The sequence below is a fragment of the Mustelus asterias genome, chromosome 1 (assembly GCF_964213995.1).
Source record: "Mustelus asterias chromosome 1, sMusAst1.hap1.1, whole genome shotgun sequence".
Taxonomy (NCBI): domain Eukaryota; kingdom Metazoa; phylum Chordata; class Chondrichthyes; order Carcharhiniformes; family Triakidae; genus Mustelus; species Mustelus asterias.
In genome coordinates, this window is record NC_135801.1 from 63,298,335 (window position 1) to 63,316,253 (window position 17,919).

A 17,919-nucleotide genomic window follows, 5' to 3' on the forward strand; every position below is an offset into this window, starting at 1 on the left:
CAAACTAAGGTTCATAAAAGTTGGAGGGATGAAGATACATCAGATGTTTCAAGGCAGCAAGAATGCACATAGAAAAAAGTGTAATTGAGGGGAAAATGGCTTTCTATATTTGGTGTTCAAACCTGGTATAAATGTATTAGTTATGTCACAACTGGAGTGCAGGAACCATACTACTCGAATGTTATTAGAGCCATAAAAAAAAGGTTCACTAGCAATTAAAGCAGGAATGGGTGGTTCTACTCAAGGAAATGAAAATTTTGCTGTAATAGATCAAAATGTTTAATATTCTTTAAAAATGGTTTTCTACAGGTTGGTGAATGAGGACTCAAGAATCAGTAAAATGGAGTGTAAACTCAGGAAATATAGGCAGAAGGGGGTCAACTGAGTTTTTAGGGCATAGAATATTAGCAACTATTGAAATGGACAATATTAAAATGGAAATGGCTAGACTTGAGAATTAGGAATAGAAATAAAAGATATAGGGGGTGGGAAGAGAAATGAGATTAGCACAGTTAGTGTTAGTTAAGGAATTAGTATTGGCACAGACAATACAAAGTACAAAACAGCACAGGAAAAGGCCCTTCGGCCCTCCAAGCCTGCGCTGCTCATGTGCCCAACTAGACCATTCGTTTGTATCCCTCTATTCCCAGACTGCTCACATGACTATCTAGATAAGTCTTAAACGATCCCAGCGTGTCCACCTCAAATCACCTTGCTTGGGAGTGCATTCCAGGCCCCCACCACCCTGTGTAAAATACATCCCCCTGACATCTGTGTTGAACCTTGCCCCCCTCACTTTGAACCCGTGACCCCTTGTGTTTGTCACCTCTGACCTGGGAAAAAGCTTGCCACTGTTCACCCTATCTATACCCTTCATAATTTTATACACCTATTAGGTTGCTCCTCATCCTGTCTTTCCAGGGAGAACATCCCCAGTTTACCCAATCTCTCCTCACAGCCAAGACCCTCCATACCAGGCAACATCCTGGTAAACCTTTTCTGTATTCTCTCCAAAGCCTCCACATCCTTCTGGTAGTGTGGCGACCAGAACTGGACGCAGTATTCCAAATGTGGCCGAACCAATGTTCTATACAGCCGCAACATCATATGCCAACTTTTATATTCTATGCCCTGTCCAATAAAGGCAAGCATGTCATATGCCTTCTTCACCACCCTCTCCACCTGCCTGCTGCCACCTTTAAGGATCTGTGGACTTGTACACCCGGGTCCCTCTGTGTCTATACTCCTGATGGTTCTGCCATTTATTGTATAGCGCCTCCTTGCATTAGACCAACCAAAATGCATCACTTCGCATTTATCTGGATTAAATTCCATCTGCCATTTCTCCACCCAATGTTCCAGCCCATCTATATCTTGCTGCATTCTCGGACAATGTTCATCACTATCCGCAACTCCAGCAATCTTTGTGTCGTCCGCAAACTTACTGATCACACCAGCTACATCTTCCTCCAAATCATTTATATATATCACAAACAGCAGAGGTCCCAGTACAGAGCCCTGTGGAACTCCACTAGTCATGATGTGGAGATGCCGGCGTTGGACTGGGGTAAGCACAGTAAGAAGTCTCACAACACCAGGTTAAAGTCCAACAAGTTTATTTGGTAGCTTATGGTATTTGCTACCAAATAAACCTGTTGGACTTTAACCTGGTGTTGTGAGACTTCTTACTGAACTCCACTAGTCACAGACCTCCAACTGGAAAAGACCCCTCCACTGTTACCCTCTGTCTATGGCTAAGCCAGTTCTCCACCCATCTAGCTAGCTTACCTTTTATCCCGAGAGATTTAACCTTTTGCACCAGCCTGCCATGAGGGACCTTGCCAAACACTTTACTAAAATCCATATAGACGACATCCACGGCCCTTCCCATGTCAATCGTTTTTGTCACCACCTCAAAAATCTCAACCAAGTTTGAGAGGCATTACCTCCCTCATACAAAACCATGCTGTCTATCGCTAATGAGATTATTCAGTTCTAAATGCGCATATATCCTATCGAAGAATCTTCAACAACTTCCCTACCACGGACGTCAAGCTCACCGGCCTATAATTACCCGGGTTATCCTTGCTACCCTTCTTAAATAACAGGACATTTGCTATCCTCCAATCCTCTGGGACCTGACCTGCATCCAGTGAAGAGACAAAGATTTCTGTTAGAGGCCCAGCAATTTCATCTCTTGCCTCCCTGAGGAGTCTAGGATAGATGCCATCTGGCCCTGGGGATCTGTCTGTCTTAATGTTTCCTAAAAAAAAAATCTAACACTTCCTCCCTTGTAATTGAGATTTTTTCTAATGGGTCAACACATCTGAGACACTACCACTCAACATGTCCCTCTCCTTTGCGAATACTGATGCAAAGTATTCGTTTAGGATCTCACCTACTTCCTTTGGTTCTAAGCATAATTCCCCTCCTTTGTCCCCGAGGAGGTCCAATTCTTTCCCCAACAACCCTCTTGTTCCTAACGTATGTATAAAATGCCTTAGGATTCTCCTTAATCCTGTCTGCCAAGGACATTTCGTGACCCCTTTTTGCCCTTCTAACTCCCTGTTTGAGTTCTTTTCTACTTTCTCTGTATTCCTCCAGTGCTCCATCTGTTTTTAGCTGCCTGGACCTCATGTATGCCTCTTTTTTCTTTTTGATTAGACCCACAATTTCACTGGTTATCCACGGCTCCCGAATCCTACCTTTCCTATCCTTCCTCTTTTTAGACACATGCCTGTCCTGCAGTCCTATCAACCACTCCTTAAAAGACTCCCAAATGCCAGATGTGGATTTACCCTCAAACAGCCTCTCCCAATCACCACCCACCAAATCCTGCCTAATCCGGCTGTAGTTAGCCTTCCCCCAATTCAGCACCTTACCCATAGGACAACACTCATCTTTTTCCGTTACTATCCTAAAGTTTACAGAATTGTGGTCACTATTTGCCACATGTTCCCCTACTGCAACTTTGATGACCTGACCGGGCTCATTCCCCAGTACTAGGTCCAGTATAGCCCCCTCTCTAGTTGGACTGTCAACATATTGTTCCAAAGAATCTTCCTGTACGCATTTTATAAATTCTTCCCTGTCCAGGCCCCCAGCCCCAAGCAATTTCCAGTCTATACTAGGGAAATTGAAGTCTCCCACTATTCTTTTTCTTTTTCTGCACATAGAGAATCTCCTGACATATCCGTTCCTCCACTTCCCGTGGGCAGCCTGTAGTATACCCCCAGCATAGAAATTGCACCTTTCCTGTTTCAGAGCTCCACCCTCCCTCCCGCACCAGTCCTTTAGCCACGCGTTCAGCTGTACAATCTCCCTGTTCCTAGCTTCACTAGCACGTGGCACTGGGAGTAGTCCAGAGATCGCTACCCTAGAGGCCCTGCTTTTTAGCCTACTACCCAACTCCCTGAATTGCTCTCGCAGGACCTCCCTGCTCTTTCTGCCTATGTCATTTGCACCAATGTGGGCAATGATGTCTGTCTGGTTACCCGCCCCTTTTAGGATGCTTCCTACCCACTCAGACATCCAGGACCCCAGCACCAGGGAGGCAGACTACCATCCTGGAGTCTTGTTCACACCCACAGAACCGCCTGTCTGTGCCTCTAACTGTTGCATCCCCCACTACTATCGTTCTCATCGTCCCCCTCTTTCCCTTCTGAGCCACAGAACCCGACTCTGTGCCAGTGACCCAGTCACCGTGGCTTACCCCTGAAGGGTCATCCCCTCCCACAGTATCCAAAATGGTATACTTATTCTGGAGGGGGACAACCACAGGGGATCCCATCACTGACTGCTCTCTCTCCTCCTCTCTCCTGTCTGTCACCCATCCCTTACTGTTAAGGGGGACAACCACCAGGGTACTCTCTGGTACGTGACCGTTACCCTTCCTAACGGTGACCCACATGTCTTCCTCCCATGGCCCTGGTGTGACGACTTGCCTGTAACTTCTCTCTATTAACCTCTCATTTTCCCTGACTAGACCAAGGTCATCAAGGCGAAGCTCCAGTTCACTAACGCGGTCTCAGGATCTGCAGTTCGATGCACCTGGCACAGATATGGACTTCCAGGAGGCTAGGCGACTCCATGAACTCCCACATCCGACACTGACAGCAACAAACTGGCCTCCCACTCAGTTACCCCTTTCTTTAAATTACTGGAAGAACAAAGAACAGAACCTACCCTGCCTCTGCCTGTTTACACCGAAGCCCATTGAGCCAAAGCCCTTCAGCTCTCTCTGCTCCCTGCTACAACGCTGCCCGCCTGCTTTTAAACTTTCTGCGCACTTATTGAATAAAATCCTTTCCCAGGTCACCCCGCACCTGACCTACTTCAGTTTTTCCCTTACACTCTAAAAGAAACCCTGCGGAAAAAAAATACAGTGATTCCCTTACCTTTTACTTTAAACACCAATCACTCCTCTCCTCCTTGCTCCGGTTGAACAATGAGGACGCTCCCCCCAGGTAAGTAGCTTTTATTAAAAACTACATAATAGACCAAAAAAAAGCCTCTTGTGCTGCAATGTCATAATAAAAATGTTGTATATTCAGCCAACCCTGCTTCACTCCAAAACCACTAGGTGGAGACAAATTCATACTAGCGACCAAATAGAACACAGGTACACCATTATCTGAATATTGCACAGTTAAGTCAGTTTTTCATAGAACCCCTACAGTGCAGAAAGAGGCCATCTGGCCCATCGAGTCTGCACCGACCACAATCCCACCCCCCTACGCATTTACCCACTAATCCCTCTAACCTACGCATCTCAGGACACCAAGGGACAATTTTAGCATTTTTGGACTGTGGGAGGAAACCTGAGCACCCGGAGGAAACCCACGCAGACATGAAGAGAATGTGCAAACTCCACACAGAGTGATCCATGCCAGGAATCGAACCCAGGTCCCTGGAGCTGTGAAGCAGCAGTGCTAACCACTGTGCTACCGTGCCGTCCCTTTTAAAAGGTTTTATTCAACTTCCAAATAAATGTTTATTATTTGATTACATAGGTGTACACCGAAAAGACAAACGAAACAATGTTCATTAAGAAAGTGTAATTGGAAAGTATTTGTGGACAGAAATTTTTTATACCATGACAACTGCCAGTTTATTTTGGTTATGTGGACAACAATAATGGTGCTTGGCAAATGTGGCCCATAATCTTAGAAATGTTGCCTAAATAATGAATGGCTGGGCAAAGTGATTGTGAACCCATGGCAGAAAAACCCATCTGGTTCACCAATGTCCTTTAGGGAACGAAATCTGCTATCCTTAACTGGTCTGGCCTACATGTGACTCCAGAGCCATAGCAATGTGGTTGACTCTCAACTGCCCTTCAAGGGCAATAAATGCTGGCCAGTCAGTGACACCCATGTCCCATGAATGAATAAAAACAAAATTGCATTAAAATCACTATTTCACTCAAAAGGTTCATTCAACTGATTCCTGGGACAAAGGGATTATTTTTTGAAGAAAGGTAGATTCTGTAACCTTTGGAGGAGTTTAGAGGCAATTTTATTGAAACATTTTACAAATCCTGAGGGGACTTGACCAGGTAGATGCCGAGAGGATATTTCCCCTTATGGGGAGACTAGAGTCAGTTTAAAAATTAGGGGTCTCCCATTTAAGACTGAGATGAGAAGACACTTTCTCTATGGAATTCTCTTCCTGAGAGCAGTAGAGTCTGGGCCATTGAATATATTCAAGGCCCAAGTTAGATAAGTTTTTGATTGACGAGGGAGTGAGGGGTTAGGAGGGACGACCGGAAAGCAGAGTTGGAGCCAAAGATCAAATCGATGATTTTATAGAATGATGGAGCAGGCTTGAGGGGCCAAATGGCCTACTCCAAATTCTTGTGTTCTTCCCCGTGGATCTGTTCTTATGACATTATTAACTCTGCCTCATTGCACAATCCTAGATCTAAAATAGTGTTATTCCTAGTTGGTTCCACAACATGTTGTTCCAGGAAACTGTCACAAAAAGCATTCCACAAACTCATCTGCCAATTTTGCTTAGTCCAGTTTCTATTTAGATCAAAAGGTCCTTCACAACCATGACAATGCCTTTGGATGCAAGCTCCAATAATTTCTTGTTTAATGTTTTGCCCAGTGACATAATTGTTAGGGGGTCCATTAATTACATTTACCAGTATTTTCTGACCATTGCTGTTCATAATCATCCATACGGTCTAAGCCTCTCATCAACATCCAACATCACCCAAGCTAACCTGCTCTTTTTCCATATTGCCCGTCATTTCAAAATGTGGCGTACCCCAGAATATCAACCTTGGTCACCTTGTAACCATTTAAAAAACAGTATTTAGATCTAAATTATTTAGCTGTATCTATGTCACTAGTGCCATGATCTTATGGTGGATGCACCATGCACACAGATAAAGTGAGTTCAATTTTATTACTCCTCCCTGCATGGACCTCGAGGGACAGAATGTTTAGTGGTAATAGTCCATTACTGTCCCATTTAGCTTGTCTTTACAAAGACATTTATTGCCTTTACTTTTAATCTTTGGATATCTAAATCTCCCTTCACCCAAACCTTCCTCCTGCTACTCAGACCATATTTGCTGGTAAATCCACATTTATACATTGTACCTTCCTGTCATCCTCCAATTATTATTTCACATATAAAAATTTCCAAATCTTCTCTCATGAACCCTCTCCCCCACTATTTAAAGCTTTCTCTACAATCCTAATTTATGACTCACCAGAACACTGGTCCCAGCTTGGTTCAGGTGACACCTGCCCCAATGGTATTGCTTTTTAATTTAGCCTCAGCGGCTCTTACTCTCTAAGCAGCACCTCTTCCCTGGTCGTACCTATGTCATTGTTGTGCACATGAGCACAACAACAATAGCATCCTTCTACTCCCACTGAAGATATTCATAACCATGGTACCAGACAAGCAACACTGCCTTTGGAGCTCAAGCTCTCAGCTGCAGAGAACAGTAACTATTCCCCAAACTGTACTATCCCCTACAACTCTTCTCAGGCAATCCCTTGGGATTGAGGATGACTTTTAAAAACTGCCATGTCCCTAGGTAGGCAAGGGTTACATTTCCCCTCCTGCTCGAAAGTGTCCCCTGCACCATACTATGTGGTCAGCTCACTCATTCATTCGGAAATCCTTGATCTCATTCACATGTGCAGCTTGAATCTTAAATCTATTGGACAAACTGCAGGCTCCTCCATTGCTACCATATGGGACTCCCTATCTGCCTCACTTGCAATCATTATCTCTTGTCCCAGACCATAGGCCAATTCTGAAGTACTAACCCAAGGGGTGTAACTGCCTCTTGGAGCGAAGGTAACTTACTCCATCGCAACATATTGCAATGTCCACTGCTCGGTCTCCAAGTCATTAACTTGGAGCCAAAATTGCGAGCTATAGACGCTTACTGCAGATGTAGCTTGAATCACACTGGTATCCACAGCTCACACATGCAATACATCACCTGCCCCTGCATTTTTATTTAAATAATTAAGTTTCAATATTAGAAATATCAACTGTTATGTTAAGTATATTAAACTATTTAACTAGTCAAGCTACAAATTTATGATACCTTCCAGTACCAATTTAAACTGGTTCTATTTAGACAGATAAAATCTTAAGACTCACCAATCACCTAAATTAATGCTTCTGAACACTCAGTTATGGAGGCCAAAAAAGCAGCAACTTCTAAGTTAGCTTCCAGCTACAATAATTAACATCCATTCAAGAAACTGCTTTCAATTGATTGATAACTGCCACCACTAGAGATGGCACAACAGATGGTACTTTCAGACAAAATCTCTAAAACCATCCTGGCTGCCAGTTACTAGATAATTTCTGTAAATGTTCCCAAGTGATTAATTTCAATTTTTTGCCAATATCAACATTTGAGAGCATCAACAATGCCAGCTCATTTTGAATCTAGTCTGACCTCCCTTGTATCCATGGAATGCAAATACCATACTTCCAATGTTATTCCTAAACTGAGTTGTACACAGAATATTACAGCACAAAAACAGGTTCTTCAACCCAAGCCGATGCTTGTACTTTTCTTCATTTATACTACCTACTTGCTTAGCAGACCCTCAAATTTTTTTCTTCAAGAAACGATTCAACTTCCTTTCAAAAGAACATATGGATTTTGCTTTTTAAAAAAAACAGCTGGTGATAGAATGCAATATATAAACCACTTATAATTTGTACTCTTTTGTTACTGCCCATCTATGATCATCCCTAAATACCTTGTAAGAAGCTTTTCCAACATTCCCTGAAGAAGTTTCCAAAACAATTTTCCCACATATGCTAAATTCAGTCCTGTACATTACTTCATAGTTTTGAAACAAAAACAAGGAACAATTTTGCTTTCTTCTGGAGGACTTGTCGATTTATACTGTCAAATTAAAATAATTGTTGCTGCACACCAAAGTCAACACACCCAAAAAAAGGTCACTAGTAGTAAAATCCTTTCCAGGTCAGTCTGCTGTAACCAAAGGAATTTTGCTATCTCCTCCAGAAAATTTTAATTTGCATTTGGAGGCGTGCTACCACTTATTACCTCTCAACATTGCAGGATTTCCAGCCTAGAAGAAAACTTATGACTTTCTGATCTGCAAAACTTAGGCATGCATCAGTTGGTGCCTGGATGAAAGGTCATCAGAGCAAGGCAGGAATTTATAACCATTTCAGCCATGAATCAGGCCTCTTAACGATCAATAAGGTCAATGTGCAGATTCACAAGAGATGGGGAGATCCTAAATGAATATTTCTCATCAGTATTTACTGTTGAGAAAGGCATGGATGTTAGGGAACTTGGGAGAAATAAATAGTGATGTCTTGAGTATACATATCACAGGAAGTGGTGCTGGAAGTCTTAAAATGCATCAAGGCAGATAAATCCTTGGGACCTGATGAAGTGTATCCCAGGATGCTGTGGGAGGCTAGGGAGGAAATTGCACGTCCCCTAGCAGAGATACTTGAATCAGACATCCATGGGTGGGTGCCTGAAAATTGGAGGATGGAAAATGCTGTGCCTTTGTTTAAAGAGGGCTGCAGAGAAAAGCCTGGGAACTACATAGACTTTAGCAAGGCCTTTGACAACGTACCACATGGTAAGTTGTTGTATCAGGTTAAATCTCACAGGATCCAGGGTGAGGTAGCCAATTGGGTACAAAATTGGCTTGATGACAGAGGGTTGTTTTTCAAACTGGAGGCCTGTGACCAGTGCTGGGTCCACTGTTATTTGTCATTTATATTAATGATTTGGATAAGAATTTAGGAGGCATGGTTAGTAAATTTGCAGACGATACTAAGATTGGTAGCATAGTGGACAGTGAAGTAGTTATCTAGGATTACAATGGGATCTTGATCAATTGGGTCAGTGAGCTGATGAAGTTTAAGTTAGATAAATACAAAGTGATGCATTTTGGTAGATCGAACCAGGTCAGGGCTTACTCAGTCAATGGTAGGGTATTGGGGAGAGTTACAGAGCAAAGAGATCTAGGGATACATGTTCATAGCTCCTTAAAAGTGGAGTCACAGGTGGACAGAGTGGTGAAGGTGGCATTTGGCATGCTTGGTTTCATTGGTCAGAACATTGAATACAGGAGTTGGGATGTCTTGAAGTTATACAAGACATTGGTAAGGCCACACTTGGAATATTGCATACAGTTCTGGTCACCCCATTATAGAAAAGGATATTAACTAGAAAGAGCACAGAAAATATTTACTAGGATGCTACTAGGTTTGAGTTAAAAGGAGGCTGTATAGACTGGGACTTTTTCCCCTGGAGCGTAGAAGGTTTAGGGGCAGTCTTATGGAGGTCTATAAAATAAAAAGGAGCATAGATAAGGTCGATAGTCAACATCTTTTCCCAAAGGTAGGGGAGTCTAATACGAGAGGGCATAGATACAATTTTTTTCCAGAGGGTGGTGACGGTCTAGAATGAGCTGCCAGAGGTAGTAGTAGAGACAGGTACAATTTTGTCTTTTAAAAAGCAGTTACGTGGGGAAGATCAGTATAGAGGGATATGGGCCAAACATGGGCAGTTGGGGTTAGCCTAGTGGTTCAAAAAAAAAAGTGGCATGGAGAAGTTGGGCCGAAGGGCCTGTTTCCATGCTGTAAACTTCTATGACCTTATTGACCTCTGCTCAAATGGACCAAGTGGCCTAAACCTGCTCTTAATTCACAGGTCTTTACCACCACACTATTAGTAGTACATGTCAAACCCTCATTTCCCCAATTATAGTAAATCTTGCTTACCTGCAGAATGAATAAGCAGTGGTAGGCGTTTCAGATGTCTTGTGGAGCGGTACAAAGTTAGATAGCCTCTATTCCTGGCTTTGGAATGCTGAGCTTGCAAGTACTTTTCAAAGACAGCATGTAGAGCCCAAAGAACAACTTTTGTAATAGTTATAATAGTCAAAGCTTTGAAGGACCCAAGGACATTTCTACAAAGGTCAGCTGGCGTAACACAGAAAAAGACCAAAAGGAATGCCAGAACTACAAAAACAACCTAGAACAAAGAAGATACACTTACTTCAATAAAAATTTAAACAAGAAACTCAGTAGCAAAGCAAATTTATTGAAATCAATGATTTCACATTGCGTTAAACACAAAACTAAAACATCAAGTTCCCCTGTTAATGGATATTACATTAAAAAGGCTTCTGATGGGAAACACAGAAATCCAAGTGGCCTTGGTCTCCACTTGTAGATCTAAACAAGTCAGTTATTTATTATTCAGGGGCGCCCAAGTGTTTTTTTTTAAATGAATGCTTTCATCTGTGACCTTTCTTCTGCATTCATGGCTTGGTTTTGTTTAGTGTCTGAGAACTTGCAGTGCATTAAAGTTTCAAACTGGCTTCATGGGGTACAAAATGTATCAAATTGCAGACAAGCGATTACTGCAGACTCATTCCTCTGATGGTTCGCCACTGTTTTAGCAACTATCATTGATGATTAGTCAAAATTAAAACAGTTTACAAAATGATTTAACAATTTCAGTTTGGCATTTCCCTACGGTAGCACAGTGGTTAGCACTGCTGCTTCACAGCTCCAGGGTCCCGGGTTCGATTCCCGGCTCGGGTCACTGTCTGTGTGGAGTTTGCACATTCTCCTCGTGTCTGCGTGGGTTTCCTCCGGGTGCTCCGGTTTCCTCCCACATCCAAAGATGTGCAGGTTAGGTTGATTGGCCAGGTTAAAAATTGCCCCTTAGAATCCTGGGATGCGTAGATTAGTGGGTAAATATGTAGGGGGAGGGCCTGGGTGGGATTGTGGTCGGTGCAGACTCGATGGGCCGAATGGCCTCCTTCTGCACTGTAGGGTTTCTATGATTCTATATGCAAGTCAAATTTGACACAGGAGCCTTGGCGAGACCACATCTGCAGTATTGTGTAGGAAATTTATTGAAATCAATGATTTCCACATAGAGTTAAACAAAACTAAAACATCAAGTTCCCTGTTAATGGATATTACATTAAAAAAGGTTTTTGATGGGAAATATCACAGAAATCCAAGTGGTCTCAACTTGTAGATCTTACAGGCCTTCCCAAGGAAGGAGGTATTTGCTATAGAGGGAGTGTAACAGAAGTTCACCAGACTAATTCCTGGCACGATTGTCTTACGAGAAAAGGCAAGTGATTTCATTGAAACTTACAAAATTCTTACAGGGTGTGACAGAGTAGACATGGATAAGATATTTCCTCTGGCCGACAATGCAGAATCACTGAGCAGAAACTGATAGCCAAGTTCCGCACATGAGGATGGCCTCAACCGGGATCTTGGGTTCATGTCACACTATCTGTAACCCCCACAACTTGCCTGGGCTTGCAAAATCTCACTAACTGTCCTGGCTGGAGACAATACACACCTCCTTAACCCCCTCTCCATTCACATTGTCTGTACCTTTAAGACTTGATTACCTGTAAAGATTTGCATTCCAACCATTATCTTGTAAATTGAGTTTGTGTCTATATACGCCCAGTTTGTGAACACAACTCCTCACTCACCTGAAGGAGCCGACACTCCGAAAGCTTGTGGCTTGTGCTACCAAATAAACCTGTTGAATTTTAACCTGGTGTCGAGACTTCTTACGGTGAGTCTAGAACCAGGGGACAAAGTCTCAGAATAAGGGGCAGGTCATTTAAGACTGACAAGAAAATGAATTTCTGCACTTGAGTGTGGGTGAATCTTTGGAATTCTATACCCCAGAGGGCTGTGGAAGCTCAGTCATTGAGCATGTTCAAGACAGAAATCAATAGATTTCTGGCTATGATATCAAAGGGAAATGGGCATAGTGGGAAAACTGCATAAGTAGATGATCAGCCATGGCCTACCTGAACAGCAGAGCAGGTTCAAATGCCCGGCGAGTGCTCCTATTTCCTATGTTTCAAGGATATAATAATCTGAATTTTACATTATAACTCATTAGATTTCAGGAAATTGCAAAGAAAATATCTTAGAAACAATAATTTTCACCCCATAAAAATACCATAATCATCTATGGACACATCAAAAGTTTTGTAACACTATATTTAAAAAATACAAATTGGAAATTAAGTGTCCAGAGTATTTTGCATTGGGCAGGGGAAATTAGTTAAACTAGTGTTTGGAGTTTTGCCTTAAAGGTTTACCACTGAAGATCACAATCATTACCTAAAATACATCTTAATCAGTCAACAATATTTACACTCAAGACAATATTCTTGCTTTTTAAAAAAAAGTTATATTTGTCCCATAAATAGTATCTAGTATAAAAAACTGAGAATCATGAAATGTCAATTGTTACATGGTCTACGAGGAAATATGTACAAACTTCAATTGGATTTCCAGATAATAGGTTTCCAGAGTGTCTAAAGTAGGTATTGAAGATTAACAGAGCTTTGAGTAGTCATACACACTAAGAAAATCAACCATAATACAACACAAATCAAATAATCTCCATCCAGAGATTTTCTTATGTAGGAAATCTAACACTCACATGCAGAAATGTTAACAGAATTCCCCAACATACAGTTGGCACACCTTTGAAAGGAGCTCTCACATCACCAACTAGAGCATCAGCATAAAGAAGGGGATAGTCTATTAGAGGATCCTCTTCCACACTTTGGGTTACATCAATGGATGAGTTCTGAGGGGAATAAAAAACAAATGATGCATAAAAATGCTGGAGACACCTGACTACATCCTTTGTCCAACAGCATCTGCAAGATGTTTGCTTACACACAGCTATCAGTTTGGCTTGAATGCTTTGTAATAAACACACTCTGTAGCTTAACTGCACAATGGTAACATTTAACGGTGAAAGCTTCACATCCTGTCATCCCACATTAACCCCTCAAACAGAGCACAAACATTTTCATGAAGAAAAGACTCCAGCTGCATGTCATATATATTATATACCATTTACACTGCATCAGGCAATGAGTTATCTTCTTTAACAGTGTTAAGAAACAGACACGAGTAGCTTAGCAACATATTAACACTGCGATGATAGATACATACGCCATTACAAATTTGATTCATGTGAAAACAGCTTATCACTAAATTTGAAATGTACAGTTGTCAAGGAACAGATCAGCAAAATAAATTTCATAATGAATGCTTTGTGTACAGGCTGCTGAGGGAGAACAAAATGCTCACATGACCTTTACAAATCAAGGCACATCATATATGGAGTACAATTAAAACCGTAAATCAATAACAAATGTTGTATAGTAAATTAGCTTCCCAGTTTGTTTTCAAAATATTTAAACATACTGATATAATTATAGTTCAGCCAAATTCTGCAAACAAAGCATTCTAAAGTGTTTTTTAAAAATTAAATTAATGAACATGTGCTTAAATCAAATATTTACTTCCTAAGTTAGTGTTGCTTGCAAAAACAGATAGTATCAAATAGAATTCCATCATAGAATCCCTACAGTGCCCATCGAGTCTGCACTGCCCACAGTCCTACCCAGCCCCTATCCCCACATATTTACAGTGCTAATCCCTCTAACCTACACATTCCAGGATACCAAGGGTCAGTTTAGCGTGACCAATCAACCTAACCTGCACATTTTTGGACTGTGGGAAGAAACCAGAGCACCTGGAGGAAACCCACACAGACACGGGGAGAACGTGCAAACTCCACACAGACAGTGACCCAAGCCAGGAATCAAACCTGGGTCCCTGGCGCTGTGGGGCCTATGGTAGTCATGATGTGGAGATGCCGGCGTTGGACTGGGGTAAACACAGTAAGAAGTTTAACAACACCAGGTTATGTAGAAACTTGATGTCTGTGTCGATATGCGCGATCTTCTTGGTGTTGTTAAACCTGGTGTTGTTAAACTTCTTGCTGTGGGGCAGCAGTGCTAACCACTGTGCTGCCTTCTTTTCATGTGACATTCGCAAAGAGACCTCAGTTTCATTACTGCATCCCAGAAAATGACTGCATCCAGGGGATTGCAACTCTAGGTTGCTCATTCCCTCAGCTGACAGTAGTGGCACATCAAGGAAAATCATCAAATCAACAACCAGGCATTTTTGGGAAATTGAGACCTTGGGGTAAAAACATTGATGAAAAGTATTTGTACTACATGTGTGGGTAGCTTAATCATGTTAATGTAATTATTAGCCGCTAAGATAGAAACTTTATCCTGGAGTTTCAGGGTTTATGACAGTGAATTGTCAGCATTCACTTTCATTACCTCTCCGAATCTGACTGCAACTTCAAAGTTTAGCATGAGTACAGATTAATACAAAGATCCTGAAGTTACCACCTCTTGCCCAACCACCCCCAGAGCCAGCAATCAGCAAAATTAATTGATCTGGCCTTTCCTGTATTGTTAGGAGCTCAATTAAAAGTTAAACCTTGTTCAGTGAGGTGTACCTGGATTTTTAAACTATGATCTTAATGGTAATTACTGTTGAACCACCAACCGATCTGGCCCTCAAAGTGCAATGATGTTACATTTCCCCACTTGAATAATTACTAGATCTTTTACATCATTTTTTAAAATAACAGTTTGCCGACAACACTTAATCCTCTTAGTGGTATCTATCTTAACCCCACGTGTCCCAATTTTTATTTCACTGCAAGAAATATTTTAAAATGGATCAGTGCTTTTTATTTACTGATTTGCTTGGGGTGAAAATTCTTTGAAGTGATTGGCTGTTTAGACAGTTAGATGACCTCACTGCAACTCAAAGCTGGCCATTCTCATCAAGCTACATTACAATCCCTCTCTGGTACGTGACGAAGGTTCTCACCAGCAATCGCTGAACCTCAGTACAACTTGCTTCAACAGTGATGATCATCATATCTTTGAACAAGTCAGGCTGTGTTTGAAATGAACATTGAATGATTATAGACTGATTTAGTATTGTTTCTGTTCCATTTAACTCCAATTTCTGACTAGTATTTTTAAATTTCAGACATCAGGAAGTGAGAAACATTAAATGCAAGGAAACTGTACAGGAAAAGTAGTTGTGCTACAGTAATAAAATCTATTACATTTCTAATCAAGATCAATGGAATTTAAAAGATGATCTTTCAGATGCTGCCTGACTTGAGTTTTGCGAGCATTTTTGTTTATTTTAAATTAAAATTCAAGGTTGGGAATCCTCTGTTCAAAAGCTGTAGGGTAACCTGAAGCTCTGTTTTTTTATTTTCTTCAGCTTACAGAATTTGCTTCCATTTTGTTAGTTTACACTGTTTTCATTTCATAGTTTCCTTGCCTGGCCACCACATTAGCTATTCAGCCACTATGTTTCCTTCCACCATCCATTGATAATAATTTCAGTCATTTTAACTATCTTGTTTTATCCCATTTAAACATTTCACATGTCCTTCCAAGTTGTGTATCCAATTTCCACTTTAAAAAACTGTATTTTTATAGTTATGACAAAAGCATATGTGCAAATATTAATTTGTCTATTCATTCTACAACTGCTGACTGATTGCCTGAGCGTTGCCAACCTTTTCTGTTAGGTTGGGCATACCTTTTACTATGTCCTCAAGAACGGATCCTTAACTGGAACATTGAGCACCTGATTAAATTTGATACGATTGCTGGTCTTGGCCTGAATGTACTGGTGTTAAGACTTTGGCAGAGTAGATTTGAGTGTAATGAGGGCAGTCTTTAGGGAAAAAAAAAAATCAATTGGAAACCATCCAATTAAAACCAGTCTTTCAAAAAGATAGTTGGAAGAAAGTTTATTAAAAAAAGGTATTAAAAACAGAAAATTAAAATGGGAAGAGCAAATCTGATTAGTTGCATGTCTGTTCACCGATTCACTGGCTTCTCCAACTATTTGCATTCTCTCTGCTGTTCCTTTCATCACTGGAAAGATGGCATGGACTCCAATACAGAAATACACTGTTTATATTGTTTTGGTAGGAGAATGCTACATACAACTAGACACTGATACAAGCTATTTAACCTGCACCATTTCAACTGACATGAGCAGACAATTGAGAAAGTGGGTGAGAAACAATCAGCAATAAAAGAGAGGCCTCACTGCAACTTCCTCTTATAACTGGAGCTTTACTCTTTAGTGACTGTTTCTTTTTCACTGAATAGGGTTCTCCCAACACAAGCATCAGCCCAAATCAATCTTGCTTTTTAAAGAGAGGAGTCATAAGGAAACACAGAACATCAACAGACAGCATATTTAGGACCAGGCACGCAGCTGCTGCAGGATGCAAATTCCTACTTTACCATCGAACTCCTCCAATGCAGGGGGTCATTCAGCCCATTGACTATCACCGACTCTCTGAAAGAGCATCTTACCCAGGCCCACCACTGTCCCCTCCCTATCGCCATAACCTCATGTATTTACCACAGCTAATCCAGCTAACTTGCACAGCTTTGGAGCAGTTCTTCCTGAGCCATCAGCTCTTCCTGCAGTTCTGAGGGAAACTTTAGGGCTCCTCGCCAATAACATTGAACTTTAAAGAAAAATATATTTCACGGAATATAGATGTCACTGGTGAGGCCAGCATTAGTTGCCCATCTCTTAAAAGCCCTCAAAGGATGGCAAGCTGCCTTCATGAACCACTACAGTCCATGTGTTGTAGGATTTGATATGTTATCACATGCATTGGTATACAGTGGAAAATAATGCCTCTTGTGCTCTGTACAGACAAAACACTCTGTTCATAGAGTACATAGGGAAGGAAAGGAGGGGGTGAAAGGAGAGGGTGCAGAGTCGTGTTACAGTCATAGCTAGGGTGTAGAGAAAGATCAACTTAATATAAGGTAGGTCCACCCACAGTGGTATCAGGCAGGGAGTTCCAGGATTTTGACCCAGCAATGGTGAAGGAATGACGATATATTTCCAAGTCAGGATGGTATGTGCCTTGGTGGGGAACTTGCAGACGTTGGTGTTCCCATGCACCTGCTGCCCTTCCCCTTCTAGGTGGGGGAGGTCACAGGTTGGGAAGGTGCTGTAGAAGGAGCCTTTGAATTGCTGCAGTGCACCTTGTATATACTGCAGCCACTGTGGTGGTGGGAGTCAATGGAGTGCTTTATCCCAGCAAAAAGTTAAGGACAGTGCCAAATTGAAAGATAAAACATCTGATGTTGCAAAGATTAGTGGTAGGGCAGAAGATTGAAGTTTCAGAAACCAGCAAAGGATGACTAAAAGCAAAAGGAGAAACTGGAGTACGATTTTTAAAATTTTTTTTAAAAAGGCAGTAAAAATTTCTACAAGTATATAAAAAAAAAATAGAAAGGTAAAGTGAGCATTGTTTCCTTAGGCTGGGAGACTGGGGAATTAATAATGGGAAATGAGAAATGGCATAGGCTTTGAACAAGTATTTTGTATCCATCTTCACATCAGAAGACATAATAAAAATCCCAAGAATAGTTAAAAATAAAAAAAGAGAGGAAAACTTAAAACAATTACTATCATTAGAGAACAGATAAT

The 17,919-nt window shown here is 41.4% G+C and overlaps 1 protein-coding gene across 2 annotated transcripts in view; it reads right to left on the minus strand.

The window, feature by feature from the left end:
- Positions 1–17,919, minus strand: part of tmem192 (transmembrane protein 192) — a 33,025-nt gene that overhangs the window by 11,417 nt on the left and 3,689 nt on the right. For both annotated transcript variants that reach the window (XM_078213358.1, XM_078213367.1), the window contains exons 2-3: positions 12,986–13,135; positions 10,267–10,519 (exon numbers count right to left, since the gene is read on the minus strand). In XM_078213358.1, coding sequence (XP_078069484.1) covers positions 10,267–10,519; positions 12,986–13,135 — 403 coding nt within the window. The remainder of the gene's footprint in view (positions 1–10,266; positions 10,520–12,985; positions 13,136–17,919) is intronic.